This window comes from Onychostoma macrolepis, chromosome 06, assembly GCF_012432095.1.
Source record: "Onychostoma macrolepis isolate SWU-2019 chromosome 06, ASM1243209v1, whole genome shotgun sequence".
Lineage (NCBI taxonomy): Eukaryota > Metazoa > Chordata > Actinopteri > Cypriniformes > Cyprinidae > Onychostoma > Onychostoma macrolepis.
Window position 1 is genome coordinate 7,960,452 of NC_081160.1, and position 10,458 is coordinate 7,970,909.

At 36.7% G+C, this 10,458-nt stretch overlaps 2 protein-coding genes across 2 annotated transcripts; both read right to left on the reverse strand.

Moving 5' to 3' along the window:
- Positions 1–49: 49 nt before the first annotated feature.
- chrna1 (cholinergic receptor, nicotinic, alpha 1 (muscle)) lies at positions 50–6,836 on the reverse strand. Its single transcript, XM_058778374.1, has 9 exons — positions 6,531–6,836; positions 5,188–5,330; positions 5,002–5,046; positions 4,548–4,657; positions 4,224–4,419; positions 3,874–4,111; positions 3,396–3,619; positions 963–1,202; positions 50–831 (listed from the first exon to the last, which is right to left on the reverse strand). The coding sequence occupies exons 1-9, from the start codon at positions 6,574–6,576 to the stop codon at positions 703–705; spliced, it is 1,371 nt and encodes a 456-aa protein (XP_058634357.1). The 5' UTR covers positions 6,577–6,836; the 3' UTR covers positions 50–702.
- An 877-nt stretch (positions 6,837–7,713) lies between these two features.
- Positions 7,714–10,125, reverse strand: atp5mc3b (ATP synthase membrane subunit c locus 3b). Its single transcript, XM_058778869.1, has 5 exons — positions 10,057–10,125; positions 9,758–9,845; positions 8,985–9,062; positions 8,508–8,698; positions 7,714–8,017 (listed from the first exon to the last, which is right to left on the reverse strand). The coding sequence occupies exons 2-5, from the start codon at positions 9,794–9,796 to the stop codon at positions 7,903–7,905; spliced, it is 423 nt and encodes a 140-aa protein (XP_058634852.1). The 5' UTR covers positions 9,797–9,845; positions 10,057–10,125; the 3' UTR covers positions 7,714–7,902.
- Positions 10,126–10,458: the final 333 nt, after the last annotated feature.

Sequence of the window (10,458 nt, forward strand, 5' to 3'; positions counted from 1 at the left end):
CAAATTTCTGGTCATAGTGAGACCAATTATGAAAGAGAGAGCCCAAACACTGTGATATTACCAGTAGTTTATTATGCATTACAAGAAAAATTTTACAATTTTCAGTCAGGCCTATATGCTTCATCAAAAAGCATGTTTAAACTAAAAAAATAAACTTAAATGAACCATTAAATATGTGTATGTATAATATATTTGACCAAATACACAGTGGCATATGTCAGAGAAATGTAACAACAGCAACATCATCATCAACTTTAACCATTTGTTTATTTAGGTTTAGTTAATGTGCAGTTAATCAAATACACTTTATTCATTCTTTTCTCTTTAAATATCTAACAATTCAAGTACATTGGTTACCATGGAAAACACAGACCAAGAAAAATGAAAACAAATCAAACAAACCGAATAAAATATAATATACTCCTATGTAAAATAAATGCCCCAATAATCGCCAATCTCATATTTCTCTGCTTCTGTATATTCATATGCACACAGACATTCTGAGGTTAGGAGCAAGCAACTGTATTAACAGAAATACTTTAAATGAAAAGAAACAAACAGTGTGTGTGGTTTATTTTCCAGTTGTTGAATAAGCTCACTGTTCCATTAACATCTGGTCTGATCAGGCATCTTTGCCTCTTTGCTCCAGCTCAGCAGAGTCAAAGCACTCCAGTCCCTGGCTTCATTTGGGCCTTTGGGCTCTCACAGCATGCTGAGCTCAATCAGGCGTCCGGCAAACACTCCTAATGTGCCAATAATACACACCGCCATAAACACACATAGAAGAATGTGATCCAGGACCATTGCGACAAATTTCCATTCCTCTGCAGCCTAGATGAACAGAAAGTAGTCAGATGAAGGTAGAAATGTAATGTAGAGTAAAACAAAACTTCTAAACTTATTTTCAAAGAGATGCAAAAGTTTCAGAAATAACAAAAAATGATGCAGGTGGATGTTCTCACATTGTTGGACTCCTCGTCGCTTTTCATGGTGTCTGCGATGTATTTAACACCCTCAATGGCACTACGTACATCAGGATTTTTGGTTATGGGAGAGTGGTAAGTGACAGAGGCGGGCATGGGTTTCCCTGAAATGTCAGAGATGTCAAAATCTGCAGGAAAGAGATGCTTTTCCTGTCGTTCCTGGGATGGCCGCTTCATAGTGGAGAAAAACATCAGGTTTGGAATGGTGTCTATGAAGATCTGTGGGACAGAGGAGAAAGTCAACATACATCTCTGATCAGAATCTCAACAGGTTTATCAACAGCTCAAAGTAAACAAAAAATACCCCCAAATATATGTAACGTTCAGAAACAAGTAAAAATCTATATATAAAAATAAAATAAAATAAAAAAGCCTAAATAAATAAATAAAGTATGTGTTCCACTAGCAGTCCAAAAAGGACTGCAAAAATAATGATTCCCATGGCTGGAAAATCTGGATTTTGAATGTAACTATGTAACTTCCAAAAAAAAGTACCTTTGTTAATTGAGGTGTACAAATTTCAAGGTAAAAAATAAGTGTCTAAAATACTGTGGAAGAAATCATCCACCCTTACTTAAATGTTAATTTTATTAAGTAAACTTAAGAGAAGTTCAAGTATATTTTCCAACTATACTTTATGTAGCAAATACACGAAAATAAATGTACTAGTAGTATACTTGTAAGTGTACTATTTCAATACATCTTGTTTTAGTTTATAAAGTTACACTTTTATGTGTACTTTAGGTGTAACAGTGGTAAACTGAGAACACAACTAGTTAACATGTTACACTGTGAACTATACTACAAGTGAAAGTATAGATATATTGCCGATATACAGATTACTAGTTACATGCTTCCATCCTCCTTTTTTAGTAAACTACTAGTCTAATAGTTTTTATTCTAAAAATACTTATAAGATTTCAAGGGAACTTAATATACTTTTTTACTTTATTTATATATTTGTTTATTATGTTTCTTATATATGTATTTATATATTCATATATAATATAATATTATTATATTATATTTTTCATTATATTCACTATTTATATATTATTTTTTAACTTTATATTTACTACTAGGTTCCTACTTTTTTATACTCAGTCTAACTACACTTTAAGTAGATTTTCATTTAAATCCTATGTATACTACCTTTGGATTAATGACAAAGATTTAAGAGTCTCGTTACTTTTGCTATTTGACGATGTTTTTTGATGAGATTTAAAATAATTTATTATGCTAACAGAAGCCAGTATGAATTAGGTCTGTTACATCACTCTCACACCATGAAAGAATTGTCAATAAAATCAACCAAATGTTTATTTGCTTAATTTGGTTAATTGTTCTATGTAAAAAAGATCAGGTTCTGTTCCGCCCGTGTACTATTTACTAAGCTATTGCACTTCAACGCTGACTTGTAACTATAAACTTGAATATGTAAGTTTATCAGACATTGCGTAAAACATATTCTGGAAGCCAGTATGTGTGGGGAAAAAAAGTATTTACCAGGATGCTTTATCACAACTACTGTCACGAATCCGGTCTATGAACTTCCGTTCACTCACCACCAGAGGTCACTCGCTCACCACATTGACTGTTGCACTACACTACTGTTGCACGGCACCCACGGACTACATTAGCCATCATCCATTGCACTGATGACACATACACAGCTGAAGGCACTGATCACACAGCTATCACCAATCACACACACTACTTAAGCCATGGACTTTCTCTCCCTCACTGCCGAGTATTGCACATATCCCTCTCCTAGCGATAGCTACTCTATGGAGCCCACGTAGTTTACTTAGTCTTGCCTTGCCTGTTTTCCTGTGTTTTATTCTAGCCTGTGTTTCCTGAATTAACCCATTCCGTGTTTCTGTTCAGTTCCTGTATTGTCCTGCGTTTTTCACTCCCCTAGTGTTAGCTGCTGTATGGAACGTTTGTTGTTTTCTAGTCTGTGTTCCCAGTATTTATCCCTGTCTTACTGTTCGGTCTCTGTTTATTCCCTTGCCTGGATTATAGCCCGTGTACCTGGATTATCTCACTTACCCACGCTAGCCCTAGGATTACTCTTTGTCTTGTCCCTGCCATACCTGTTTGCCATTGTTTCAACCCTACCTGTATATATGACCATGCCTTTAAAAAAAAGCTTGCACTTGGATCCGCACGTCTCACGTCTTGTCAGCCACGTTACAACTACAAGTCAAGCATACTTAGAAAACTTAATTATATTTACATCTATATATCTAATTATATTTCTATCTTATGTATATCTTAAACAATTTTGTTAAGTACATAAAAAGTAGACTGAAAGTATACTCTCTTATTTACAGTTTAAAAGAAGCATGCTAACAAAAACATACTTGAACACAGAACACAAAAGGAGAAGCTGCTCTTTTCCATACGTACCTTGCGGACCCAAGCAGGCATGGTGTGTGTGCTGGGGGAGCGGTGGTGTGTGTTGATGACAATCACAGTGATGATGATGGAAGCAATGACAAAGATCATAGTGAAGAGCATGTATTTGCCGATGAGTGGAACAGCGCTGGAGGTGGAGGGGATCAACTCAACAATCACCAGCAAGAACACAGTCAGAGAGAGCAGGACAGAGATGCTGAGGGTCATCTTCTCACCTAGACAGAATCAAGTAAAGTTTAAAACGTCCATCTTTTTTTAATTAAAAAATCAAATGTGATCAAGTATTTTCATTTGTAATATATAATACAAAAATAGGCATTACCCAATTTAAATATACTACCAGAATGTTTCCAACAAAAATAATTAGTTAACATGATATAAAACAAAAATGATACAAGTATGATACAAGATTTGGGTCATACTGCATACCCATAAAACATAAAACCCATACAATAAAATACAGGGTTACCAGAGTCTGTGGGCAGGTAGAACACAAGCCCAGTGAGGAAGGAGAACAGCATGCAGGGGATAATGACGTTCACAATGAAATAAAGTGGGAGGCGGAGCAGGAGGAAGTGATAAGTGATATCAAGGTAGGGCGTATCTGGACAGCAAGCGTAATACACCCAGTGTTTCCAGCTCCTGTAATCCTTCATCACCCACTCCCCACTCTCCATGAAATTACTTAGGTCCGGTTTGTCGTTGTCCTACACAAGCATGAAAACAAATGTATGAATAAACTGGTTCATACAAATATATACAATAAGCAATTTACAAATATTCATGCATCCTGATGATTATGTGTGGTGATATAGTTACTGGGTTGATAATGACAAGGTTGCCATCATAGGTCCACGTTCCAAGTTTCATGCTGCAGTTTTGCAGGTCGAAGGGAAAGTGAAGGACCACGATCTCACAGTAGCTCTTAAAGATTGCTGGAGGAGTCCATGTTATCATACCTGTGTGCTCCAACAAGACCTTTGTCTCATGGACAATGGCAAAGTCTCCATCAGCACTGCACAAACACATACACAAATAGTGAAAGATATCAGAACAGGTATATGTATTAATTAATATTACATGATGGATTCACACTATTGTACAGGTGCAAAGAGTGAAAGTGCTGGACAAAGTGACTCATACTTGTTATAAAGCACTAAATCCGGTTTCCAGATGTCAGTGGAGGGAATTCTGATCTTCCTGATGCCACTGTAGTCATCAGGATTCCACTGCAGATTCACATCCTTCCATTGCTGAACATTAGATAAGGAGAAAGAGATATGTGTATTAATGACTCCTGAATCATCATCAAAAATAATAAGAAAGGCAGATCCACTAAAACATGAAATTATTTTTAATGCAAAATATGATTTCTAACTTTTCCTTATAAGTTAAAGTTGAAATGTGACCTCAACATTTCTTGACAGGTTTCATGCGGCACATCAAAATAATTTTTGTTAAAGTACCAAATCCATGTGTAGTAAACATTGCCTAAATCTTAGTTTTTGTACATATGGATAAATTTTCCCACCCAAACACCTTGATATCTACTTAGATAGCAGCACACAGGTATTGAAACAGCAGCTGAAACCCGCACCTGCTTTAGCCGTACATTACTGGTGACAATCTGATTAACTTCATCCTGTAAATAAGAAAGAAAGGAAAGATAATGGAAGGCAAGAGAATACAAAAAGTTTATTTGTGCAATGTAAACCTTTTTTAACATATGGATAAAACATGAATCTGAAATCAAGAAACAGAAATAAACAAAGATATAATTTACCACGCTGATAAGCTGAATGAGTTGTAGTCCCACAGTAACCACCACTGGATCCTTAAAATGGCTAACAGGACGAACAACCTTGTTATATCCGGTAAACAGAGACTTTACTAATCTTGTCTCATCTTCTGAGCACAGTGCTGGTCCTGCAACACACACACACACACACACTATTAAGTTGCTCTGTGAGAAAAAGTTATCACCACACTCATCTTACTCACACACAAACACACATACATCCAAAATGGCACAGAGGATTAACGTTGATGGAGTCAAGCAACTGCATATGAAACACACACACACACACACACACACACACACAGACAGATGAAAACACACACACACACACACACACACACACACACACACAGACAGACAGATGAAACACTAAGGCATGCAATCCATGTCTGAGTAATGTCACTATTCTTTTATAACCAGAACTAACAGAAGTGCTGACATTCTGCAAGTAAATAATCAACATACTCAGGAAACTAGGCTTCAGTGATAGGCCAAAATTAGGATATTTTGTTTCTTTACATTTCTGAACCATTTTGTTAAAGTAAAAAGAATCCATATTTCTATGTTCATGACAGAATGTGACCATTTGATTGGAATGTTGGCTTAATTTCAACATCAGGACTATTGTTTCATCAGTTTTAGTAGTCTGATGAGTGTACTCACACAGGTAAATGAGTGACCTTTGAGTCCACATTTACAGTATTTTATATTTAAAAAAAGAAAAAGAAAAGAGCTATTTCCGGTTTAAGTTTAGGCCACACAAACGGTATGGGACTCATATTTCACAGTATCACTTCTCCCTGCTGAATACAGCCTTGATTTCAGCCTCATCCAAGAGGTAGGGCAAAAAAGAAACAGAAAATATAAAGAGAGAGAATATTTGTCAGCAAATAGCACAAAACTGACCGCTGACACTACACTGATCTCACATCAGCCACAAACCACTTGAATGAGGCCGGCAGGCCGCGCACTTGCAGCTGTCAATCAAACAGGACGCATAGTATGCATACTATACACGTAGCATAGAAATCATTTAAAAGGGTTTAAAAACTAAAAGGTTCAAACATAACAACAATGTATCACTATAGAAATGAACTTGTATCAGTTTCCACCAAAAGTACGATTATTTGTTTTCTGTACTTGTCACGGAGGTTATTTCTAGGTAAGTACGCTGTTCTTCTCCATAATAGCTTAGATTCTGAATATCGGTTGAACTGAAGCCTTTATCAGTGTATTTTAAGTCATGGTAAACTTAAGAGTTTGATGTATATAGGGCAGTTTTCCCTTGTAAAAATTCTAATAGGCTATAAAACAAAGCGGTTACTCACCAAATAGAAACGCCAAAATTGGTAAAATCAGTATGAAGTTATTCATCTTGTTATGTGTAAGAAAGTCCGTGTGGTCGACTGAAGAAGCACCTCGTCCCGACTGTAGCTGAACTCACTCTCTCTCTCCGTCTGTCTCTGTCTGTGTGTGTGTGTGTGTGTGTGTGTGTTGTTAAAACCCGCATGTGGCACGAGCTGGCAGCTGTCAGAGAGTCAACGCGAGACATTGCTGCACGTGCGTGCTGGGTTTAAATTTACAGCTCTATGCACATAATTATCAAATTATGTCTTAAATGTAACCATTTTAGCTGATCTAAACCTGTTAGTTGTCACAGTGATCTTTAAGAAAAAGGCTAAACTATATGCACCTAATATTAGTTATACTTTTCCCTTTGCATTTTTGTTCATCCTGCAACTTTTTCATTCTAATGTCGCCCCCTTGCAGTTGCATCAACTTAAACGATCAACACTCGTAGAAACAGAATTTACTTGTATTTTTATTCCGTGGCGGGGAAAAGGAATTTCTAGATGTAAAGGTTACACTATTTTAACGTGTCCTTGTTACAACGTAATTATATAAGTAATAATTACTACATATACTTCCTGCATGGTTAGGATTAGGGTTTGTCTTAGGGTTACTTGCATGCAATTATGCATAATTTATTATAAAAGTACAAGTAACAAGGACACCTTAAAATAAAGTGTTACAGATGTTAACTACCAATGAGAATTTTTATTTATTTTTCTCCCTCAGGATGGCGACAGAGTCAGACTTTGAAATATAAACAGACTTGACATAAAATGTTAACAAGTCACCTTTTGATTCTTTTTAATTCCTTGGAAGCAAGATTTCATATTTTAAATTAGAATAATCCTTTATATTTAGAAACCTAATTATCACACACTGAAAGAGATAACTACAAAAAAAAAAAAAAGGTTTAAAGACTATATAATTTAGATTACAGGTAAAATAAATAATGCGTAAGATCTGAGCCATTCTGTAATAAGCCGCACTGTTTTTGGTAAATCACTGGTCCACCATATAAGTTTTTGACTTGTTTGACAAACACAGAAATCAACAAAAGTGAACCCACTTTTAAAACATTCCTCAAATAGCTTAAAATCCGCAATTAACAACCCTCCTCATTGGCACCAATTTCCAACACAAAATAAACTAATTCAAACATTTTAAATAGTGAAACGCATGTATTTATTCTGTATTTGGATACATTTTTACAATACATGTTTTACCTTATCAGCCTTCAACAAAACTTGGAAAATGTACAATTTTAATGACACCAACACAGAACTCTTTTGGTAGCCAGTGTAAAACGCGTGTCGTCACGGCGGTGGGAAAAGGCGGACGGAGCAGTATTTACATGGCAAACAGAATGAGGAAAGCCACCATCAAACAGAAGAGACCCATAGCCTCAGAGAGGGCAAATCCCAAGATAGCATATGAGAACAACTGCTGCTTCAGAGATGGGTTCCTGTGAGAGAAAGAGAGGTCAGAGGTCACTCATTACCACATCTCTGTAAGGAACATTGCTTTGTCATGGGGAAAAAAACACATCAGTTAACAGTGCGATACATGACAGAAGTTAAATCTGCTCAAGTTACATACATATATATATATATATATATATATACATATATATATAAATTCTTATTTGTGTGTATATATATATATATATAGTAAACTAAATATTTTACATAATACTACAATTGCATTGCTGCAATATTCACAAGCTCAGTTCTTAAATTTAACTTTAAAATATATTTGAATATTTTAGAACTATAAAATAAAAATTAAAAAATAAAAACACCAAATCACTACCCTATAGAAAGATCAGGAATTCATTCTTAGAAGCATTGCCATATCTAGAAGCAGCCATTCTGTTGAATGCAAAATAACTTATGGCAACATGATGGTGATTATTTTCAGAGATCATATCAGTGGTGCATGTTGGTCTAGTCTACCTGGCATATCCAATAATGAGGCTGCCGAACACTGTTCCGATTCCAGCTCCTGATCCTGCCACTCCCACAGTGGCGGCACCAGCACCGATGAACTTGGCGGCTGTGTCGATGTCGCGGCTTACGGCGCTTGTCTGAAAACCCCGCACTGCAACCTGGGAAACGGCTGTCTGTGGCAGAAAAGCTGGGCTGGCCTTTGGAAAAAAAAAAAAAAACAGACAGACATGATCAATAACGAATGAGCTGCATCTACCATCACTTAACAAAAAGAAATCACTTTGTAGATTGTAACAAGCTTATAATGCAAGTAAGTGCATATAATAGCAATGAATCTTAAGGTGACTTATGAACTGCTCCTTGCGTAGGAAAAAGGCTTTACAGGGGAAATATCTGCTAAAAGGACACTAAACATCCATTTACAACTGCAAGTGCATGCCACAAATCTTAATCATAGCATATGCATATACATAAAGCACTCACCTCTGCAGAGCTGACATCTGGCCTGGAGAGCACAGAGGCAGAGAGTGGTCTGTACAGCGCCCTTGAGCCAGAGCGGACCTGAGAGGGAGACCAGAAACCACATTAGCACCGAAGACATACAATAACGTTTATTATAAGAGCTGTACTTAAGACTGACAGACAAGGTCCAACTGTTGCTTCCACACTTGAATTAGGTGGGAGGTACCTTGTGTCAAGAAAACCTATTTAATATTTGCTACAATTAGAAATTATACTGGACATTTATCAATCACACTCCTAATGTCAACTGAACAAATCATGGCATTCATAATTAAATTAATACTGGTCTGTAGCTAGTCCAATACAAAAGGACAGCAACAAAGCAGAACAGAACACCCGCAGTCTTGAACCATCCATCACTACTATATTTTACCCTTTAGCTCGAGTGCAATACATTTAAAAGAGTTCAGTTTTTGGTTGACATTTCAGCCGACTACAAAACATTATGTTTTGCTGTCAGATTTCTATAATGACCTTGACTTCCCTGGAATCGCCGTTCAGATGATAGCATTAGCAACAAGCTGCCCATTGACTTCTTAACCACAATGACATACACGCAAACAATTTCTGCAGCAGTGTTTTTTGCAATATGTGATGCAAACAACGCATATAAAACGCACCGTATCATCATAAAAAAAAAGTCAAGTGCACCAGGCCTCTTGCATTTTAAGGAGGCGTAATTCTCTGAGATTATCCATTCTATCCTAACCGCAAAATTCAGCACAAATACTCACCAGTGCGGGTGTGGACACGAACTTCGCACAGGCGTACATGTTTGATTGAGCTCGCTGAGTGTGGTGAGGAATAAACCCGCGTCTGTATCTATGGAAAAAGCCGACAGTTTAAGGTCAATGCAATATCAGCGCTTTCAAAACGCTACCTGGTACTAAATAGCTCCTTTTGCAAGGGCTATATAATCTGTAGAATATGAAATGGATCAAATGGTTTGATTAAATCTATCTAAAGCGTAATGATGGTATAAGATTGTGACAATATAGTTTCCCCGGATCCCATTTAGCTCTCCTTCACTTACCCGGCTGCAGAGGTCGAACCGCTGAGGAGCTACTGCGCATGCCCGACCCTCTATTTAATAAAGCTCCCGTATGCTTGTGTGACGCGCTTGAAGGTCATTCAATGGTGCTTTATTTAAAACGGCGCTGAGGGCAAAGAAAACATTACAGTTATATTTACTTCTTTTACACATTCAGCAGACAGTAAAGTTATATATTAGAAAAATGTCTGAACAAGCAGATCAAGTTTTTCTAGACAAGTGTTTAATAAAATAAGGTCAAATGTGACCCTGGACGACAAAACCATTCTTAAGTGTCAATTTTTCAAAACTGAGATTTATTACACCATCTCAAAGCTGAATAAATAAGCTTTCCATTGATGTATGGTTTGATCGGACAATATTTGGCTGAGATAGCCTACAACT

What these genes read in the sequence shown, in the direction of transcription:
- chrna1 (XM_058778374.1), bottom strand. Translation starts at nt 6,576, where the DNA reads ATGAATAACTTCATACTGATTTTACCAATTTTGGCGTTTCTATTTG. An exon ending in GATTTAGTGCTTTATAACAA is followed by an intron (nt 4,420 to 4,547) that starts GTATGAGTCACT and finishes GTGTTTGTGCAG; the next exon opens with TGCTGATGGAGACTTTGCCA. An exon ending in CTACCTGCCCACAGACTCTG is followed by an intron (nt 3,620 to 3,873) that starts GTAACCCTGTAT and finishes GATTCTGTCTAG; the next exon opens with GTGAGAAGATGACCCTCAGC.
- atp5mc3b (XM_058778869.1), bottom strand. Translation starts at nt 9,796, where the DNA reads ATGTACGCCTGTGCGAAGTTCGTGTCCACACCCGCACTG. An exon ending in TCGTGTCCACACCCGCACTG is followed by an intron (nt 9,063 to 9,757) that starts GTGAGTATTTGT and finishes TCTCCCTCTCAG; the next exon opens with GTCCGCTCTGGCTCAAGGGC. An exon ending in CTCATTATTGGATATGCCAG is followed by an intron (nt 8,018 to 8,507) that starts GTAGACTAGACC and finishes TTTCTCTCACAG; the next exon opens with GAACCCATCTCTGAAGCAGC.